The sequence below is a fragment of the Geotrypetes seraphini genome, chromosome 13 (genome assembly GCF_902459505.1).
Source record: "Geotrypetes seraphini chromosome 13, aGeoSer1.1, whole genome shotgun sequence".
Classification (NCBI taxonomy): Eukaryota; Metazoa; Chordata; class Amphibia; order Gymnophiona; family Dermophiidae; genus Geotrypetes; species Geotrypetes seraphini.
In genome coordinates, this window is record NC_047096.1 from 9,776,100 (window position 1) to 9,799,222 (window position 23,123).

General features: G+C 42.5%; 1 protein-coding gene across 1 annotated transcript in view; it reads right to left on the reverse strand.

Annotated features, from left to right (window-relative positions):
* AMPD1 (adenosine monophosphate deaminase 1) overlaps positions 1-20,037 on the reverse strand; it is a 62,209-nt gene extending 42,172 nt beyond the window's left edge. Inside the window, exons 1-5 of the mRNA XM_033917389.1 lie at positions 19,908-20,037; positions 14,522-14,533; positions 9,449-9,623; positions 4,740-4,896; positions 1,179-1,344 (exon numbers count right to left, since the gene is read on the reverse strand). Of these exons, the coding sequence (XP_033773280.1) occupies positions 1,179-1,344; positions 4,740-4,896; positions 9,449-9,623; positions 14,522-14,533; positions 19,908-19,935 (538 nt within the window). The 5' untranslated portion in view covers positions 19,936-20,037. The remainder of the gene's footprint in view (positions 1-1,178; positions 1,345-4,739; positions 4,897-9,448; positions 9,624-14,521; positions 14,534-19,907) is intronic.
* Between the last annotated feature and the right edge of the window lie 3,086 nt (positions 20,038-23,123).

Below are 23,123 nucleotides of genomic sequence, written 5' to 3' on the forward strand. Positions count from 1 at the left end.
ATTTTAAAAATTTCTATACCATTTAAAATGAAACGGTTTACATGAATTACGTACATAAATCATAAAAGAACATAATAAAACAAACAGCCCTAACAACATATCTGCAGAGTAGCGGCAAAAGCTTAAATAAAAAGATCATGAAAATTACTGACTAGAGAAAATTACTGACTAGAAAAAGGCGTCTACAAATAATTGTGTCTTTTGAGCACTTTTCTAAACAGGCCCCTTTCACGACAATTTCGGATTTGGCCCACAGTTCAGGGTGCTCATGCCCAACCCTTGGAATTTCACACTATCTAAGTCGTTATAGAATGCCATCAGCTCCCAAATAGTGTTTAAGTGCAAATACTTAACATTCATGTGTGTAACTGCTATTATACAGAACGCCTGATATTGAGACTGTGGGAGGCGGCCCGGCTACCTCCTGCAGGCTGTGGTGATCCCACATATTCATTGCTGGAGCTATATCTGGCCACTGGCATTGAGTATCTGGGTCAAAGTTTGCTGCTGTGGTTTAGCCAGCCAAGCCAATGTTCAGCAGCTGGCTCTCTCATCTCTTCCCCCCCCCCCCCCCCCCCCCCCGGCACTTCACTCATCAGATAAGTCTCTCTAATCTGTACCCTTCTCCTCTACAGCCAATTCCAGACTCCGTCCCTTCTATTTTGCCGCACCGTATGCCTGGAACAAACTGAATATACATACACACACACATATATTTATATATATACACACACATACAGTAACCTAGTGTAGAAAGTTTAATACTCATGTTTTACATATTTTAAACTAAAGTTAATTTGAAATCTCTTTACAATATCCTTTTAAAAAGATATTGAAGGCCATTAAATGTTCTGTTTCTAGTTCTTTCATAGAAAAGAAAATAATGCTTTTGTATCTTGCTGACATGATCACGATCTGTGCTAAACCTCCATATTAATATAAGCTGCTTATATAGAAAGGTGGGTGTCCTCTCTGCAAAATAAACCTTATGATGTTGCTCTGTTTCCAGTTAATTCCACTGTACTTTGAAATATATCTTGAAAGTTTATTTTAATGTTAACATGGAGAAGTTTAGGGCGGACAGCAGATTTCGCAGACACAAAAAAAGGGGACACAGTGAACACATAATCCACATTACAGGACTTCGAATTTCTCTACAAAACTATGAAAGCCCTTACCTGGGTACACTTCATCTTCTTCTCTCCAGATCTTGCCCTCAATGGCCCGTACGAACTGTGCAGTGGTCCTTGGAAACCTCTGATAAGACCGATGCATGTACTTCTCACGAATTGTCAAGGCTTGGAAAAGCCCTCTACTGGCAAGGTCAAAATCATCAACCGAAACCTGTCCAGAGAACCACATTGAACAGAGAAGATGTCACAGTTGACAGCAAGCTTGTCTCTACCTGCAGAAGAGATGTCTCACATCTTATTCCTGGCAGAAAATCTATAGTCTAAGAATTTTCAGGGGTAATTATGGCCTATGATTAAATTTGCCCCATGCGAGTGGTGCATGAGCAATGAGACACCAGAATTGAGGGGTGTCTGAAGTCTTTTTCCCATGTGTGTGTGTATATATATATACACACACACATATATATTCATATTACAAATGGCAATCTTTATGATTATTTTTGATGAATGATATGTATCAATTGTTCTCCTTCAAATGGTTTAGATCAGGGGTGTCCAACCTTTTGGCTTCACTGGGCCGCATTGGTCGAAAAAAATGTTTCTGGGGCTGCACAAACGTGCAAACTCTGCAGCAAGACAGAGGAGGGAGCCGGCAAGACGGTAAACACCCGGGGGCAGCAGAGGAAAACACTGCATCGTCCTCGACCGGGGCCGCACAAAATACTTCACTGGGCCTCAGGTTGGACACCCCTGGTTTAGATCTTAGAATAATTTTATGAAGAGAGTTTTTCCTGTGGTTTTATTTTGTCACAAACGCTTAACAACATACTGGAAGCAACATCAGCCCTGATAAATCTCCAACACATTTTGCTGAGTAAATGTGCTTTATGTTAGTCTGGCTTTTTTAACTGATTGTTCACAGCCTGAAGTGATTTAATGGAAAGATGTTAGTTTAAGTGGCGGAAAAGTATAAATCATGAAATGGTGTGAAAAGGCAAATTCTCACACACACACATTTATAATTCAATTAAGAGAGAAAGAGTTTCTATCTCATATGCTCCTATAGAGACAAAAGCTCTCGGCCTAGTCTTTGGCGACCCTCCCAGCCAGCCTGTTTTTGGAAAGAACATCTATAATCAATATTCATGTAGTTTATTTGCATATGATGCCCTTAGCCCAAGTTGAGCATATCTATTTGGGTATAGTCACTGTGGATAGGCTCAAAACCAGATCTAATTTGTCGGGGGGGGGGGGGAGCGGAAAGAGAAGAGGAGAGGAGAAGTATTAGGATAAGCTTGAGCGCCATCCCTTAAGGCCTCTGTCAGACCATTCTGTAGCTCAGATTGAGATCCCTAAGCATTATAGGTTCTTCATTGCAAGGCCAGGGGCATTGATGGCTCCCGTCCAATTCTACAAACAGCTCTCTGACTCTCTTTCCTGGAGCAGCTGTTCCGTCTTCTTCTTGCACTGCCTGGCTCTCAGTGAGTTTCAGCGGCACAATGCCCAACTGCTGTAGCCTTCTTGTGAGAACAGTGCAGGCGTTCAGACACCACGTGGCTCAAATTTATTGAGAGCCACACAGTTCTGAATGAAAGAGAAGAGCTGTTTAGGAGGTAGTGCCGACAGCAAGCCTCTGGAGAAGGTGGGAGCAGAGGAGGGCTGATCTGGAGGGGTGACGAATGTGAGCAGTAGGATGGCAATGGACTGGTGGAAGAGGCAGGTGAGGCTTGAAACTGACTGGGTTGGGGGAGAGGATGTGGAAAAAAGAAAAGCAGATGGAGGAGAAGCATTAGGAGAGAGACAGATGGGGGAGATGAGCTGAGGGAAGAGTAAGTCACGCATAAGGGTTGGGTGGAGAGAAAGTGGGGTAAAGATGGTTGAGGGGAGGAGTTTCTGTCAGGGGAGACAGGCTTGAGATAGAAAGAGAGTGGGGGCTGCCATCTCTGTTTCAGCTGTACGGCTTGCGTTGAGTGGCTAAGCTTGCCACATTACTGAAGGGTGGCCCTCCCTCTTGCTCAAGTTGTCAACATCCTTGGTTCTCACATTGAAGATTATTTTTGCTAAAAATGCGCCTGCTTGAAAAACAGTGAAGGTAGGATGAATGCAAGATTGTAATCTACAGATATTCCTATTGTGAGGGATATTTTATCTTGACCAAGCAAATGGCTTAATCCCAGATATATACTACACAAGCCATATCGTATATTACAGTTATAAGTCTGTAGTGGGTTGTGTTTGACACAACATCAGTCATGTTTAATTAAAAGTAGAAAGGCATTAACAAATAAAGTTCAGTTACATCAAGTTCATAGCAATTTGTCTAATATGGTAATGTAGTTGGGTGTTTCTACTTACTAGGTGAACTTTTTCACAGCCCAGTGAGGGTCTGGTTGCACTGTTCCACTAGGAAAAAATGGCCACCTTTTCTTCTTCCTTGCAAACAAAGCTGGTTTTAAAAAAAGGTTTGACTTGCATTGCCAGTTGACTGCTCAACAGTTACAACGGGTCCTGAAGAACATTCAGAAGGTGTCACCCAATATTACTCACTGGGAAATGCAATTGAAAATTGTTCTTAGACTTTACATTCCACCGGAACGTGCAGCCCGGATGGGGATTACTGCGTCACATTCTTGCCCGAAATGCAATCAGGCTCACGCATCTTTGAGTCACATGTTTTGGGCCTGCCCCGCAATCCAACAGTTTTGGAGACATCTTGGCCTATATACCACATCGCTTTGGGGACGGCGATGGCTTCCGCAACCGAGGGCGTTATTTGGATTTTATAATATAGCCCCGCCCAAACCCAGGGGAATGTCAGCATTTATCTCCAGAGCCCTTTTGATGGGAAAAAAAGCCATCCTCACCAACTGGCTCTCCCGTGATCCCCCGTCATATGCACAATGGAGATCCCTAATGATAGTGCACGCAACACTGGAGAGACGCATGGTGGGAGACTTGACTCTTGGCCTGGGTCGCAACTTTTGTCAGGTGTGGGAGCACTTCTGGCAGGACCTCACACCGCATGCTCGCAGTAGACTTTTTAATCTTTAAGATTTTATTCCCACTCTCAGCTGTTGGACTGGCCATGGATTCTTGGGGAGGGGAGGGGAGGGGAGGGGGGGATGGGAGGGGAACTGCTTATATTGTTGAAAATGTTATTTCCTGAATGGTACTACTGTTGTATTTGCTTCTTACTGCTAGAATAATAAAAATCATTTAAACATTTTAAAAAAAAAGGTTTGGACAAGTTCCTGGAGGAAAAGTCCATAGTCTACTATTGAGACAGACATATGGACTGCTTGCCCTGGGATTGGTAACATAGAATGTTGCTACTATGTGGGATTCTGAAAAATTGTTACTCTTTGGGATTCCGGAATGTTGCTACTATTTGAGTTTCTGCCCGGTACTTGTGACCTGGATTGGCCTCTGTGGAAACAGGATACTGGGCTAGGTAGCCAATATGGCTATTCTCATTAACCTGGCGTGGATGAGCCAGAGATAAGGGGGCTCTGCTTTCAAGAGTTTTTTTCCCCCCCCACAGAATGAGAGAAAGAGGGACCCCTTAGCACTAAGAGGCAGTCACCAAGGAGGAGGAGAAAGAGTTACCCCTGAAGCGTAGTCCCCTGTAATCTGCACTCTTTGGAAATCCGGCACTCTCTTATAGAGTGGGGTGCTGTCTTCAACGACGACGGTGCTGGCTTCACACTTCTCCACCTCAGGTACGGTGAGTGAAATTTCCTTTAAGCGTTCCAGACGCATCTTCCTAGTAGGGAAAGACAAAAAGCCATTTGGTTTCACCCTTTTTTTTTTTTTATTTATCAAATTTTTCCATCATTATCATTTTACAAATAATAATAAAGAAAGGAGAATTACAAACAAAAGCATAAACACTTCAAAAAAATCTCACTGACTCCTCAAGTCTACATAATTGGAAGAGAACATCCTGATAAACCAAACGATACCGTCAATATAATCCTTGATCAAAAAATCAAACATTAATGGTGCTTAATACATTTGAGCTCCAAATATTAATTCACGTGATGTCTAACTAACTTGATTAAGTTGTAAAAATTGTTCCAACTGAATCGAGCCCCAGCATACATATTCACTAACTTTAAATTTAATTAAGCATTTACATGGAAATTTTAAATAAAATGTGGCCCCCCAAAGCCAACACTCTTGATTTCAAAGCTAAAAAAGCTTTCCTTCTCAATTGAGTGGCTTGGGCCACATCTGGAAACATCAATGCATGATCTCCACAAAATTTCATTTGCTTATTCCGAAAACAAGCTTTCATAATTAAAGATTTATCTATCTCTTTTGCACATGTTATCAATAGGGTAGATCTAGTTTGAGTTACATCTTGACGCATCTTCCTAGTAGAGAAAGACAAAAGGCCATTTGGTTTCACCCACTCTTAAAACCAATCATGGGATGCCGTCTAGGTGTCTGCGTTCGTTATAGCAAAGCGCTCAGGAAGACAGGACCCCCCCTCAGGGTTAGGTGTCAGCATTTCTGGTGGGGTGTTTAACTGATTTTTTAATTCTGTGATTACAGATTCTGAAAAACTAAATTTAAAAAAAAAAAAAAAAAAATCAGACTGAGCCAGGGTTGGAGGAGTAGCCTAATTCTAGCAGTGGGCTGACGAGAACCAGGGAAAGCCCAGTTCAAGCCCTACTGCAGCTCTCTTGTGAAATCCTCTGCTGCCTCAGGTACAAACTTAGACTGTAAAGCAGTGTTCTTCTATGCAAGGCTCGGGAGCCAATGGAGGCCCCTTTGTCTTTCTGGGTTTGTTTTTTTCTGCTCTTCTGTCTGGTACACCGGCAAATCCGCACATGACAATTGGGCCCCGGGAATTGCACGCAGGGACAAGTGTGCAAAGGACAATGCAGCCCCATCAAATGCGAAAGCCCTAATTTGCTCAGACTCCTCAGGCCCCATCCTTTAGGACAGGGGCAGGGAACTCCGGTCCTCGAGAGCCGTATTCCAGTCGGGTTTTCAGGATTTCACCAATGAATATGCATTGAAAGCAGTACATGCAAATAGACCTCATGCATATTCATTGGGGAAATCCTGAAAAGCCGACTGGAATACGGCTCTCGAGGACCGGAGTTCCCTACCCCTGCCTTAGGAGGAGCTTGAGGTGCCTCAAGCCCAGTGGTTCCCAAACCTGTCCTGGGAGACCCCCAGCCAGTCAGGTTTTCAAGATATCTCTAATGAATATGCATGAGAGAGATTTGCATACCTGTCACTTCCATTATATGCAAATCTCTCTCATGCATATTCATTGGGGAAATCCTGAAAAGCCGACTGGAATACGGCTCTCGAGGACCGGAGTTCCCTACCCCTGCCTTAGGAGGAGCTTGAGGTGCCTCAAGCCCAGTGGTTCCCTAACCTGTCCTGGGAGACCCCCAGCCAGTCAGGTTTTCAAGATATCTCTAATGAATATGCATGAGAGAGATTTGCATACCTGTCACTTCCATTATATGCAAATCTCTCTCATGCATATTCATTAGGGATATCTTGAAAACCTGACTGGCTGGGGGTCCCCCAGGACAGGTTTGGCAACCACTGCTCAAGCCCTTCCCAAGGGATGGGGCCTGAGGAGTTTGAGCAAATCAGGGCCTTCCAGATATCGTTATGTAAAGGTTTCCGATAATCATCATGTAACCCTTACCCTAACACTAGATAGGAAGTGAATGTTTTAAGTGTAGGGGGGATCCCCCCCACCCCCTCAAAAAGACAAAATAGTATCCAATTGTCGGAGCACATTTGACAGGTCTCCTCCCATTCAGTGAATGCATTTGTTCTGTGTGCAATTGTCATGCGCGGCTTTGTCGGGTCACCATTCTGCCTCTTAGGACAGAGAGGGGAAAGTGGATGGGGAAGAGTCGTATGCTTGAAGGACAAGATATTTCTCAGTAGACAAAAAAGAATGCATTTGGATCTGTCCACAGTCTTGAGGCTCCTCCCCAGTGAAGGTGGGCAGCTGGGGATGGATGTCATTGGCACGCACTGGTCAGCAGTATAGTGGCCTCACATGGGAAGATATTTGGTGGCTGCCCTTCAACTCATTAAAAATTTAAAAAAAATTAAAAATTACATTTCCCTCTCTCAGTGGTAAAAAAAAAAAAAACCTTTAAGAGATTTAGTTTTTCCTTAAGATTCAGTTTGCTGTATCTCTCTGCCTTTCTGTAAGACTCTATACGCTCTTTGTAAGATTCTATACGCTGTATTCTGGACTTTTTGTAAGATTCTATATGTTTTTTTGTAAGTTTCTATATACTGTGTCCCGGACTTCAACATATTGCAACTCGCTGACTGTCCAGCTCTCTTCAGTGTGAACCGCCTAGAAGTCTAGAAGAATAAAGTTATTATTATTATTTGCTTTTAAATTAACTGAATTCTGGAATGCTCTACCACTTACATTAAGAAGTTTAGGTTCTTTTGCTTTATTCCGGAAAGTTCTTAAAACTTTTTTGTTTGCTAAACATTTTGGAAATTAACTATTTTAGTCTACTTTTTTCTTGTCAAATTTATGTATTATGTTGTACATTATTGTAAACCGAGTCGAGCTCCTCTTGGTTGATGACTCGGCAGGGCAAGATTAACCAATAGGCCCAGTAGGCACGTGCCTAGGGTCTAAAATGGTCAGGGGGGCCTGATGAAGGAGGGCATCAACATTGTTTTTTCCAAACGGCGATGGGCCTCTCCAGCATCGATTGGCAACTCGGCCCCCCCCCACCCGATAGGCAATGCGGGCCCCCCCCCCTCCATCGATGAAAGTAAGACGAGTAAGCAACGCGGGTAAGAAAGGCAACGGGAAATGCAATTTTGCAAGCGGTGCTGCTTGTCCAAAGCTTCCCTCTGACGCAGCTTCCTGTTTCCGCCTGGGCACATGGTGGGGTGGGGCAGGGCAGGGGGCCCAGTGTACTTGTGTGCCTAGGGGCCCTCGACGAATTAATCCTGCCCTGTGACTCGGTCTATAAACTAAGTTTTAGTTTAGTTTAGAATAGAAAATGAATGGCATTAATTGAAGAACGAGGGCCAGTACTAGGCAGTCTTGCAATTCGGTTTGTGATGGGCTGGGGAGGGCTTCGATGGAAACTCCATCAATTTAGAACATGAGGAAGGTGCTGGGCGGACGTTTACGGTCTGTATCCCGCAAATGATGTGATGGCTCGGATAGGTTGGAGTGAGCTTTGACGGAACCGTCAAAGAAAAATCGGGCACTCCCATAACCAGGAACAGGATACTATTTACTGAAAAAGTTCTCCAAAAATATCTTCTTCGATGGTTCCTGTTGCCAGTTCTTTTGGAGCACTTTTGTGACAGTTATCCAACTGTGATAATATTTAACATGCGCTAAAAAGCATAGCGCTCCTTTGTAAAAGAGGGGGTTAGCGTTCCGCGGCTCGAGAAAGTTTGCAGGACACTGCTTTAGACATATGACTGATACTTTTTGGGGTTCAATAATTCAGATATTTCCTGATAGTTCTCAAGTGACAGAAGAGAAAAGACTTCTTGGTTCATAGACCAGGGGTCTTGGCTTTAGATGCGTCCTTTGTTTCGAAATTTCTTGCTAAATGTTGTGTTGCATTGGATGGAAAATAAATTTCTTTTTTATGAACTGAAATGATTGTTGCAATTTATTGTGGCTAAAGAAAGGGGGGGGGGGGAGTGATTATTGGTTCAATTGTGTCTCCCACAGTTTAACGAACCGGCTTTCAGGATTGCTCTCCTAATTTCTCTCCAGGATTTATTTGTAATTTTTTTTATCCTTGTTTCTTTTTTCTCATATTACTAGTGTGGACTAAATAATCATGATTTCTTATGTTTTCATTTCTAGCAAAGGGCAGGCGTTTTCTGAGCCAGAGTGATATGTTTTATTTCTGATCTGTGTTCAAGTAGTTTTACTTGTTTGAGAATGAAAAAAGTTGTATGAATTAAAAAGAGTCAGACCAAGAGGCACATAACAGAAGAACCGTACCTTTGCCCAAAGATTTCTGTTTCCAGTTGTAGCCAGAAGATAGAAGTTCTTCCCAGGTACATTCATATTATAAACAAAATATCTAAGCAAAACAAGAAAATGTGGAAGGGAATGAAGGACCCTCCCCTTGCTGAAAACATCTTCTCCCGAGGCCTTCCTCTCTCACCCTCCAGACCCCATTGATCTCATCCGTGGGGATCACCATAGTCAGGAAGGAGTAGGATGAACCCTTCGGTCTCCCCTGCCCCAGATCCCATTGTGAAAACGGCTCCGAGGCCTGTACCATTTTCTTCTACAACTGTCTGCCGGTCCCGAATAGTCTTACCGCCTGTCCACAGCTTCCTTGGACTCCATCTGAATCATATGATCTCTCATTTCGTGGTGAGAGATGGGGCAGCTCTCTGCAACGTCAAAAGGAGATATCTCCTCCCTGGTGCTTTCATCCTTGACTTCAGTTGCGAAGATCTTTTCCGCAAACGATCGGATATCCTCATTTCCTTCTGAAAGAAAAATATTTCCCAATTTTAAGTTGTCTTTTTTTCTGAGGAAGACATGATAGGGGTCAAGTATCACAAAAGGTTTGGCTATTATGTTACAGCCCTGAAAATACCTTAAAACTCTTTAACGTGTTTTGCAGTGGCCTTGTAAAAAGGGCCCCACAAATGTGTAAACTCCACCCAAGTCTGCCCCAGGATTATCTGCCCATAAACGAATCATGTACAATTGTTGCCTGCACATACTTTCAAATATATATATATATATATATATAGTATATCATTTTAGAAAATGGCTCTTTCCATATGTAAAACCCTTTCTCAAATTACTTTCTTAATAACAACTCCAAATGGGTTTAAAGTCCATTTGCAGAGACTGTGATGGAAAGATATACATCACATCCAAGGAGGGAATGACATATCTCCAGAAGGAAAAGCTGAGAAATGCCTGTTTTTTTTGCTTCATTGCCTGCAGGGGAATGATTTATCGAAGAAAATCAGTCATCCAGCTAAATGTATGAGTACAGCAAAAAGAACTGTGGCTTGCCTTACCCATTTCTGAAGTGGAATAGAAAGCTTACAGCTTAAGAACATAAGAAATGCCATACTGGGACAGACCGAAAATCTATCATGGCCAGTATCCTATGGCCAACCTACGTCCCAAGTACCCAGCTAGATCCCAAGTAGCAAAACAGAATTTATGCTGCTTGTCCTTGGAATAAGTAGTGGATTTCCCCAATCCATCTCAATAATGGCCTATGGTCTTCTCTTTTAGGAAATTATCCAAACCCTTTTTTTTTTTTTTTTTTTAAACACTGCTAAGCTAACTGATTTCACCAAATTCTCCAGAAACAAAATCCAGAGTTTAATTACACATGGTGGGAGACCTGGCCTGTTCCTGAAGGAGAGGCAAAACAAGGTGAAGAAAGTGCTGGGAATCAGCGATTTCTCATGCCAGCTGATGTAATTTGGGGGGGGGGGGGGGAAACAGCCAGCAAGCTAAAAACCGCGATTGCTGAAACATGAATACGGAGGGAGAAGTGTACAGGATAACATTTTTTACTTTTACTGAAGTAACAATTGTATCAATTTTCACTATTTTTACCTAGTTACATCTGATGGTATAGTTAAAAGTAAAAGCAGAAGCAAGATGTAAATGACGATTCCTCAGTAAACAGCAAAACCTGGAACAGGATTTTGCTATTGCACACAGTGGATCATTTCATCTTAAATGTTGCTGCTCAGTGACTAGTATAATTACAGTAAAGTGCGTATGTTGAACTGATTACTAGTCTCCAGCCGACCAGAACAATGATGAGTTGGGTCACTTTGAGGTGGAGATGAAGCTGGTAGCAATCCTTAGTGAACGGACCTGTTTCTCTACCGCAGGCCTGCACAACTCCGGTCCTCGAGGGCCAAATCCGGTCGGATTTTCAGGATTTCCCCAATGAATATGCATTGAATGCAGTGCATGCAAACAGATCTCGTGCCTATTCATTGGGGAAATCCTGAAAACCTGGCCTGGCGAGGGCCGAAGTTGTGCAGGCCTGCTTTACCGCAGCAGACTGCTGGTGATCGCAAGGAAAATTTTGTCCACTTTAGAGAGGAAGCCTACTTGCTTGGCCCCAAGACTGAAGGGTTCCCACACCTGCGACACTCTTGCATCAGTTTTCAAAGATATTCAAATGAAAAATTGCTAGAACAACTATTCCAGCTTGGTGAAAGCTTTCTCTGTAATTGGCCAGCATGATGATGATAACAAAAATGCAGACGATGATGCACACTGCTTCTAATGTAGATGGTGAAGTATTCTTCACTATATGGAAGTCATGTGTTTCATGCAGAGATTACTTTGATCAATATCTGCAGACCCGCTCAAAAGATATCAGTAATATTGCACAGCCTGACCCAATGTGAAGGGACTTTTACTCAGACTGAGCAGTAGAGAAGGACACGGTGAGCGATCCCCGCGGGAAGCTGCGGTGGGCTGCGGTTTGCCCGCGGGCCATGGAGACTCTATAGCCAAATCGCCGCAGACACGGGAACAAAACTTTTCACCGCCCTCAAGAACGGTGAAAAGATTTGTCCCTGCTGGTAAACGTACCCCCTTCTTCGTGACTGCGATTTACCGTGACTGATCTTCAAGTTTCTCCGGCGGCCATGCTGTCTCCAACTCTCCATCGCCGACTTGGGCCGTTGCCGCATTGACTCCGCCCCCTTTAATGTACTGGCTCCTGATTGGTCACTTCTTCCTGCTCAAGCAGTGAGGGGACCAATCCACTTTCTGCCAATGCAGTTGTTGAACACCTGTTTTTGCTGTGCTCATTTAATGATTCACATTAAGCACACTTGCACGAGTGACAGTCATTTTCAAAATATAGTTTTGCTAAATGCAAAGTGGACTGAATTGTAGAACAATAAAATTGCTGATACTTTTACTTTTTACTCAAAAGGTATTATCCCCCCCTCCCCACACACACCTTTTACAAAACCATAGTGTAACAGCTCCAACGCTCATAGAATTCTTAGGAGTGTCAGAGCTGTTACCATTGCAGCTGGTGCTAAAGACCATGCCACAATTTTATAAAAGAGGGGGTATATTAGGCAATTACTTTTTTTACTTTTACTTAAGTAAAAAAAAATTTATGTTCTTTACGGTTACTTAAATAAATGGCAGATCATATTTAATGTGAGCGAGTACAAAGTGATGCATGAGGGAAAGAGGAAGCTGAATTATAGCTACGTGATGCTGGGTTCCTTTTTTAGGAATCGCCGCCCAGGAGAAGGATCTAGGTGTCAGTGTGTGGCAGCGGCAGCTAAGAAAGCAAATAGGAATTATCAGGAAAGGAATGGAAAAGAAAGATGGAAATGTTATTAATGCCTTTGTATCACTCTATGATACAGCTGTACTTTGAATACTGTGTGCAAGTCTGGTCTCCGTAGCTCAAAAAAAGATATAGCTGAATTAGAAAAGGTTCAGAGAAGGGCAACGAAAATGATAAAAGGGATGGGACAACTTCCCTATGAGGAAAGGCTAAAGCGGCCGGGGCTCTTCAGCTTGGAGAAGAGATAGCTCAGGGGAGATAAGATAGAGGTCTCTAAAATACTGAGTGGAGTAGAAAGAATAGATGTGAATTGCTTTCCAAAAATACTAGGACTAGGGGGCATGCGATGAAGCTACTAAGTAGTAGATTTATAACAAACAGGAAAAAATATGTCTTCACTCATGAACTCTGGAATTCGTTGCCGGAGAATGTGGTGAAAGTAGTTAGCTCAGCAGGGTTTTTAAAAAGTTTGGCCGATTTCTTAAAACAAAAGTCCAAAAGCCATTGTTGAAATGGTTTGGGGAAATTCACAACTTATTCCTAATATAAGCAGCATAAAATCTGTTTTTCTGCTTGGGATCTTGCCAGCTACTTGTGACCTGGGTTTGCCACTTTGGTCTGAATCAGTATGGCAATTCATAAAGTATTAAAAAAAAAAATACATGCATTTTATTTTTATTTCAGTACTTTGAGCAACATTGGTTTCTACTAAAAATTTCATGCTATTTCAGTCCTTCTTGAATGCCAGTGCTATTTTTCCCTTCATCTCCTCTTCAAGGAGTCCGTTCTATGCATCCATCACTCTTTTCATGATGAGCTATTTTCCTGATTCACAAAAGCACAGTAGCCCATGTTATCGTTATCACGGAGAACACATGTTTCTTAGTGAATCAGCTCTATTGACAAGACAGCAGCAATTAACATACATATTCACCTGCTCTAACAATATCACAGGTTGCAGTGCTCTGTAAATCAGGACCAAACTACAATAATTTAACCTGTCCAGGCAGAAAATCGTGCCAACCTACTTGGGTCTCATATCACAACTGCATGCTGTAGAGTTTCCTTTCCTGTAAAATATTTGCAAATAAATTGAAACAGTAGTTGTAATCAAACTCAATGACAGAAACATGTATTGGGCAAGAGAAGACAATGCTAAGGTCCCATGAAGAAAAATGTCCCTCTGTACGGTAAGCACAGAGGGACATTTGTGTAGGCCTAAAGCAGTTACTTACCGTAACAGGTGTTATCCGGGGACAGCAGAAAACAACAAGGAAGAACCAACAAGGTCTGCAGTCAGGAAAATGAAGACGAACCAAACCAAGAAAAAAACCTGCAGACGAGCGTGCAAGGATGCAGGCAAAGTTTATTATAACAACAGGTAAAACGCGGTTAAAAACATCACATAAAAACAAATGGACCCGACACAATCCGTGTTTCGAAAAACACCTTCATCAGGGGTCCCAGATGGAAAAAAAGTCAGTTGGAACCGCAAGCAAGCATACCAACGTTGATCCATGCTTTAGGGACGGACACAGCCTGCCCAGCCTCCTAGCTTTTCTCCTCACTAATACGCATGTTCTTTGCGGGCTTTCTTCGGGAGCGACGGGGAGGAGAAAAGCTAGGAGGCTGGGCAGGCTGTGTCCGTCCCTAAAGCGTGGATCAACGTTGGTATGCTTGCTTGCGGTTCCAACTGACTCTTTTTCCATCTGGGACCCCTGATGAAAGTGTTTTTCGAAACACGGACCGTATCGGGTCCATTTGTTTTTATGTGATGTTTTTAACCGTGTTTTACCTGTTGTTATAATAAACTTTCCTGCATCGTTGCACGCTCGTCTGCAGGTTTTTCTTGCTTTGATCCGGGAACAGCAGCCAGAGATTCTCACATGTGGGTGACGACATCCACGGAACCCACATGTGAGAATATGCCACCTGCTTGTGCTAGGATAAATGTCCTTATCTACTAATTACTATTATGGTGGAAGATCATAACCAAGCGATAGCCAAGACAACCGTTTCCTTCTGGTTAATGACAGAGAGAGTAGCACCCTGCATAGGAAACATATAGGCAATACTTACGTTTTTCTGTAGCTGTAGAAAAGTGAAAACAAAAAGAAAACCCAATGTCAGAAAACAAGATTTTTACATGTAAACAATTTGTAATAAACAAAAAATAAGATAAGATACTTTAATTGAGACAGCTTGATACATCTCTTGATATGCTTTAGGGAGTTCAAATTTCCTTTGTAAGGACCCAAAAGCAATCTTCCTTTCATTAAATAATTTGTGAACATTAGAATAGCTTTATTAAAGAGACAGAAAACACAAAAGCTGGCTAATGCCTGGACCGGCCTTAAACAGAAGCGAGGGGGACAGCCGCACCGCGTTCCATGCTCCTAGAGGCCACATGCTTAACCAAATCAGTGCCTTTGTTTCCTCCCCTCCACCATGGGTCCGGTAACTCAACCCTCCTGCCCATGGCCCACCATCTGAAGTGCTACTTTTCTGACCCCTCCCCCACCCAACATTGTACTCTAAGGCCTAGATTCTGTAAAGTTTCAAGTTTCAGGTTTATTAAAATTTTGATTTACACGCAATATCAAATATTTTCAATGCGTATCACAAAAATAAAATTGGGAGCTAAAGCAGTGGTTCCCAACCCCTGTCCTGGAGGACCACCAGCCAGTCAGGTTTTCAGGACAGCTCTAATGAATATGCATGGAGCAGATTTGCATGCCTGTCACTTCCATTATATGCAAACCTCTCTCATGCATATTCATTAGGGTTATCCCAAAAACCCGACTGGCTGGTGGTCCTCCAGGACAAGGGTTGGGAAACACTGCTGTAAAGGACGTCTAACTTTAGGCGTGGTTTAGACGTCCAGTTGAGCGCGATTCTATAATGCATAGACGCATTATAGAGAATCGCGCTCAGTGCCGCTCAGTAAGTCTAGACACGTTTAAATAAGACATTTTTTACAGAATCGCCTTTTAGGCATCACACGGACATCTATACAACGTCTATATCAGGGGTCTCAAAGTCCCTCCTTGAGGGCCGCAATCCAGTCGGGTTTTCAGGATTTTCCCAATGAATATGCATGAGATCCATGTGCATGCACTGCTTTCAATGCATATTCATTGGGGAAATCCCGAAATCCCGACTGAATTGCGGCCCTCAAGAGGGACTTTGAGATCCCTGGTCTATAACCTTATCACATCTCATTATTATGACTTCATTAGAATGACAATTTTATGTTGTTTTTCATTAAAATTGTATGCAGTGAAATGCTAGCACCCCTATTATATGAAGACTGTTCAAAAAGTATCAGACCTTGATTTTTCTTGCGTAATCATATATATTTCAAAAATGGACTATTGTAATGCATTATTATTTAACATCTCTCAAAAAGAGAAAAGACGTCTCCAAATAGTCCAAAACTCAGCAATTAAATTAATACATAATTGTAAAAAATTTGACCACGTCACACCACTTTTTATTGAATCTCATTGGCTCCCTATCTCTCATCGTTTTACTTTTAAAGTACTACTTTTAGTTTTTAAAACTTTGACCACAAACGAACCTCAATTTATTAACAGGCTACTTATTCCTTACTGTACCCCTCGCACTTTAAGATCAACCAATCAAAATCTTTTAACAGTTCCTTCACTAAAAATAATTGGAACTCGTCGTACTGATATATTTTCTGTCATAGCCCCACAATTATGGAATAACTTGCCCCTGTATCTTAGAACTGAAAAGGATCTAAAGCAGTTTAAAAATAGCTTAAAAAGTTTTCTTTTTAAGGATGCATATAATGTATGAAAACAATTTCCCTAATCTTTTTTAATTCCATCTTTTTCCTTACTTCTTTTCCCTACCTCATGTTCTTTTACCTCTCACCTTTTATTTTATTTTACATATGTAATTTTACCCTTCTTTCCTTATGTGTCTGTTAGTCTGTATAATTTTAACTTAATTTTAACCCAATTTTTATTTTTATTTCTATTTTTTTTTCTTTTTTTAACATTGTATTAAAGTTGAACTAACCTTGTATTTGTATTATTTTTCTTGTTTCTGTAAATCGCTTAGTAAATTTAAATAAGCGATTCAACAAATTTTGAATAAACTTGAAACTTGAAACTTGGTTTGGTGCACGTATGTAGGTGACCCTAATGCACATGCTTGAATTTTTTCCCACCTACAGAAGCTGTCAGTCACCAGCAGATCGCCGATGATTGAGGAAGTGTAAGGGAGCGTAATCCGATTTTCATTTTTTACATAATGGCAGAAAAAGTTGAACAACGATACTGCATTCAATTTTGTGTAAAGCTTGGCGATTCCCAACTGGAAACGATCTGCAAGATTCAACAGGCCTTCGGGGACAAAGCAATGGGCACCACACAAGTAAAGGAGTGATACAACCACTTCAGAGATGGCCACACATCAGTTGAGAGTGAAGCACGTTCTGGTAGGCCCTCAACATCCAGAAATGAGATCGGCATTGACCAAATGAGGACCCTGGTGATGCAGGATCGTCGAATCACCAAGGGGTACTACCAAGAGGTTCTGCGTCGCCTTCGTAACGCTATGAGACGCAAACAGCCGGACCTGTGGGCAGCGGGCAATTGGCAGCTCCATCACGATAACGCACCTGCCCGTTCTTCACATTTGATACGGAGTTTCCTGGCCAAACACAACACACCTGTGATTCCTCAGGCTCCCTACTCTCCCGACGGGGCTCCGTGTGACTTCTGGCTTTTCCCCAAGCTGAAAATGGCCCCTCGAAAGGGGCCAGATTTCAGTCAAGAGAAGACATCAAGCAGAATGCGATGGACCAGTTGCGAGCAATCTCAAAAGAGGCTGTGTCTGTGCATGGCCGTTTGGAGGAGGATGGGCAGGGGAGGGCTTCAATGGCTGGGAGGGTGTAGATGGGCTGGAGTAAGTCTTAACAGAGATTTCGGCAGTTGGAACCCAAGCACAGTACCGGGTAAAGCTTTGGATTCTTGCCCAGAAATAGCTAAGAAGAAAAAAAAAAAAAAAAATTTAAATTGAATCAGGTTGGGCAGACTGGATGGACCATTCGGGTCTTTATCTGCCGTCATCTACTATGTTACTATGAGGCATTCCAGCGCTGCTTCCGACAGTGGCAGAACCGTTGGAAGAAGTGTGCGGCAGCCCAAGGGGACTATTTTGAAGGAGATAAAATTGTTGTATCTGAATATGAGCATTTTTTTATGAATAAAGGTCTGATACTTTTTGAACAGCCCTCGTATTTGATCTTTAAATCCTTAAAAAAAAAAATAGAAATACGCTTCTGTCACAGGGAACAGAGTGGGATTCATTTCAAACCAGCACACTCAGATAGTAAACTGCATGTCAATTCCAAAGCCAAGCTTATATCCTCCTGATTTACAAGCAGTCATTTCTCTAGGCTAAATATCAAACATGTATGTTGAACGGTGACGGGTCTTAAGCGCGTGAGACAGATGCGCGCCGACAATTCAGCGCAAGACTTCAGCGCGCCGAAGAAAAACTAAGAAAAAACTTCTTTTAAAGGGCTCCGACAGGAGGTGTGGGGGGGAACCCCCCTATACTTAATAGAGATCATGCTGGCTTTGGGGGGTGTAACCCCCCACATTATAGTGAAAACTTTACTTTTTCCCTAAAAAATAGAGAAAAAGTTAAGTTTACAGTATAATGTGGGGTTACAACCCCCCCAAAACCCCCCCAACGCCAGCACGATCATTATTAAGTAAAGTGGGGGGGTTTCCCCACCAAGACCCCCCCCCCGTCAGAGCCCTTTACAAGAAGGTTTTTCTTCAGCGCGCTGAAGTCTTGCACTGAATTTTGGGCGCTCGTCTGTCTCGCGTGTTTAAGACTATGAACCATGTTGAACACTTGTCCAATCCCTCTTTTGGCCTCTATGTTCTTCAAAGTACCGTACATGAAAAAAAATGATATACATTGCATATTAAATCCTCTATTTTTTTAGTAAGAGGACTGCTTGCAAAAGCAGGTCTACTTTTGAGTGCGAGTTGGCGCTAGATAGGCTTCCGTTAGATGGACGTGACTTAGGCATGTTTGAGGCATCCTTATACAGGTAAATGGGGCTTCTATTTTTTCATGTTTACTAATGCATTATTTAAGCAAAACACATGGCCTCCCCAAAGATTGGCGGTCACCGGTTGGTTATGGCTCCCACCCACCCATGCCCTCCCGGTGCTGTACTTTTAAATCTCCGGGCAGTGGCATCTGAGCAAACAAGCTAATATAACCTGCGTTGGACAACAGAGGGCACCAAAATGCAATTTTCAACATCACCTTCCAAAATCAACTGTATTTCTACAGGCTCTTTCCTGGCCCTGACTGATACTATTACAGATAAAACAAGCAGATCTTTTCAGTTCTAAATGATTGAATTCTCCAAAAATTAAAATGCATATGCATTACTGAATACTCCTATGCCATTCCCTCTGTGTGACTTACACCATTAGACACTGATTTATTTGTTTATTTTAGCAAATTAAATTCCATCTAGGACTAGGCAGATTACAATAAAAATATACATAAAATAATTATTTTAAAACTCCACATAAAACAATTAAAAAAATCATAAGAGGATATACCAGAACGAGCAAGCATGTTACTGGGCATTGTACAAGTGGACCTGTTTGCTGGGTTTTTTTCTAAAGAGCAAAACATCCCTCTTGCAGTGATACAACAAAACATGATATCACGTTGGATGTCTGAAGTCAGCTTTGCAATGGAATTGAAGACTTGAAGACGTCTCAGCTGGAGGCTCTAACATCAGTGAATATTTACTGAAAGCATTAAACAGTGACTGATGGAAAGATCACTTGAAAAATATTTTTCATATGATTTTTGAATGAACAAAATTTTGGCCATAAAAAGGATTATACAGCGAGCTGATGATTCTAGCTGCCTGAGAGGTGTGTGCTGCTTGTGATGGGCCATTTGACTTAGAAAAGGGTCCACTTTAATAGAATCATAGAGAAAATGTGGTTCAGACTCATATTTTGGTGATTATTTAATTTCTGTCCAAGGATTTAGAGGATTTGATTGATTTAGGGTCAAAAGTTATCAACATGGGCTACAGATAAGATATGTTAATTTACTTCCCCCTTTTACGAAACTGTGCAAAAGATTTTTTAGCGCTGGCCGGCGTGCTGAATGCACTGCGTTGTTCCGACGGTCATACAGTTCCTATGACCATCAGAGCAGCGCTGGCCAGCGCTAAAAATCTTAAGGGGGGGGGGGTTACTGGTAACTAGGCCTCATTGCATAAACTTGGACCTGAGTTAAAATAACACGTCCTAATGGGAGCCCACATTGATAACTTCCCTTGAGGATGGCTGCTGGCAATCGTCATATCCTTTTCTACAGCCTCTGGATTATAGTCCCTGATCTTCATCTTGTTTTCACTGTCCGAGTGTGTAGCACCTACCTGGAGCTTTTGCTATGGTCTTGTGCATCTCTGCCACCGACTCTCGGTTAAGAACCCAAGGAAAACGTGGCCCGATGAAGGAAGGGGGAATTGTAAAACAGCTGCTCCTAACCTTCCCACTTTATCCACCTCCCTACGGTAACATGATAGTCCATCTTTAAAAGGGTATGAGGCATTCAGATATGGGCCTATTTACAGTCACAGCCTTGTACAGTGCCAGTACGGCAGATGAGGTTTTAAGACTGCTCTAACAGGGCTAGAGGCAGGCTGGTGTTTTGTTTGATAAAGCGGTGTCTCTGTAAAGAACAACCGTTGTCCTTCTGGGACCCATACAGTGCATAACAGTGAAAGACCAAGCTCCTATTTAATGGTGGGCTTCCCGGTCCTTAAAACAGGCAGCTTCAGAGTGCAGACAGATAAGAGTCAGACTTTTCGCAGCTACTCTGTGCCTTTGTCCTCTCCCAGACCGACTACTGCAACGCACTACTGAACAGTTGCGTTTCAAATAAATCTCCATCGACTACGAGTACAAAAGGCCACCATCTGCCTCCTAAAAAAAAACTTCACATACGCAATCCAATCGCCCCAGCACTGCGCAAATAGCTCCCTGGCTACCTATTAACAAACTATGTGTATTCAAGGGCCTAGGAATGGCTTACAAAGCCTTCCACAACATGGCCGCCAAAACTATCACCTTACACTCCAAACCGGCAACTTCACTCGCAAGAAGAAAGAATCAGGATGCACCCTCCACTTTAAGAATGCCTGGAAAAGATCCTATTCACACCATCTACCATGCCTCTCGTACCAATTACCACCTCACATCAGATCACTAGAAGGACTATTGAACTCCAGGACAGCAATAAAACTCATCTCTTCCTCTAACCTTCTATGAAATAGCTCCAGTCTAAATACCAGAGGACATCATTTCAGGTTGAGGGGTGGTAGACTCAGGAGCAATGGTGGATGCTTGGAATGCGCTCCCGAGGGAGGTAGCGGAAAGGAAAACGCTGACAGTTCAAAAAAGCGTGGGATGAAAACAGGATCTCGAATCAGAAAATAGTCAATATTGAAGAATTAAGGCCAGTACTGGGCAGACTTGCACGGTCTGTGTCAGTATATGGCTGTTTGGTTGAGGATGGGCTGGAGTAGTTTAGATGAGTTTTGACGGAGACTTTACTAGATGGAACCTAAATCACAGCACTGGGCAGAGCTTTGGGTTCTGGCCAAGAAATTGCTAAGAAGAAGGAAAATTTAAATTAAATCTGTAATTTAAAGAACAGGTAAGGTTGGGCAGACTGGATGGGTCAATCGGGTTTTTATCTGCCGTCATCTACTAAGTTATCACTGTCAAAACAATAAGATTATCCAAAGGAAAAACCCTTCAAAACAAAAGGTATTTAAAAAGATACCAAAGGAAAATATATATATGTAAACGGGTGGCTGGCCAATGAACTCAAAATAATCCAGTGGTTATAAATTATTATTATTATTAAGTGTGAGGTTTGGTTTTCCTAAGTGGAACCTGCAGTTCTCTTTGCCACTGAATTGCACAGAGGTCAGGAGTTAAGCACACACCTGTGTCGGTAACATGTGTCATAATGGGGCAATTAACTACTTCCGGTTTGGGTCAAATTTCAGTCTTCTGAGCTTTATTGGAATTTCGGATAAAGGATCTTGTACCTGTACTATGAAGGTGAACTGAGGGCTCGCAGCTGAATCAATAGGATACCTTAGAAGGTGATGGTGGTGCTCCTTGTGACCCTGAGCAAGTCACTTAATCCACCCATTGCTCCAGCCACATTAGATAGATTGTGAGCCCACTGGGACGAACAGGGAAAAATGCTTGAGTACCTGAATAAATTCATGTAAACTGTTCTGAGTTCCCCTGGGAAAAACTGAATACATAAATAGTGTGAAAAGTGTCAGCCTTTGGTAACCAGAGCTGGTATTGTGATGTCATAATGCCTCATTCCACCAATGCCTAAGAGCCAACCTCCTCAGTGATGTCACAATGGCTTGATTGTCCTATACTTGGCTCACTTTTATTACATTTTAATTTCTAGAGTGGCACAATGTTTAAGGCTACAGTCTCAGAACCCTGAGGTTGTGGGCTCAAACCCCTGCTGCACATGGGCAAGTCACTTAATCCCCCCATTGTCCCAGGTACGTTAGATAGATTGTGAGCCCACTGGGACAGACAGGGAAAATGCTTGAGTACCTGAATAAATTCATATAAACCGTTCTGAGCTCCTCTGGGAGAACTCTATAGATGACTGAATAAATAAATAGTGTGAAAAGTTTCAGCCTCTGATAACCAGAGCTGGTATTGTGATGTCATAATGCCTCATTCCACCAATGCCTAAGAGCCAACCTCCTCAGTGATGTCACAATGGCTTGATTGTCCTATACTTGGCTCACTTTTATTACATTTTAATTTCTAGAGTGGCACAATGTTTAAGGCTACAGTCTCAGAACCCTGAGGTTGTGGGCTCAAACCCCTGCTGCACATGGGCAAGTCACTTAATCCCCCCATTGTCCCAGGTACGTTAGATAGATTGTGAGCCCACTGGGACAGACAGGGAAAATGCTTGAGTACCTGAATAAATTCATATAAACCGTTCTGAGCTCCTCTGGGAGAACTCTATAGATGACTGAATAAATAAATAGTGTGAAAAGTTTCAGCCTCTGATAACCAGAGCTGGTATTGTGATGTCATAATGCCTCATTCCACCAATAAGAGCCAACCTCCTCAGTGATGTCACAATGGCTTCATTGTCCTATAGTTAGTGCACTTTTACTCCATTTTGATTTCTAGAGTGGCTCAGTGGTTAAAGCTACAGCCTCAGCACCCAGAGGTGGTGGGTTCAAACCCACATTGCTCCTTGTGAGCCTGGGCAAGTCACTTAATCCCCCCATTGCTCCAGCCACATTAGATAGATTGTGAGCCCACCAGGACAGACAGGGAAAATGCTTGCGTACCTGAATAAATTCATGTAAACCGTTCTGAGCTCCCCTGGGAGAACGGTATAGAAAATTGAAGAAATAGATAAATAAATAGCTTGTGATGATTCCAAACAGTACAGCCATAGCACAAGTGCCTCCAATCCACAGCCGCAAGTAATTGAGTAGGAAGGGAGGCTCTGAAAGGAAAATACAAATCCAGAAACGGGAAGGGGGTTGCTGTTTGCTTGCACTTGCTCGGTACCAGTCACG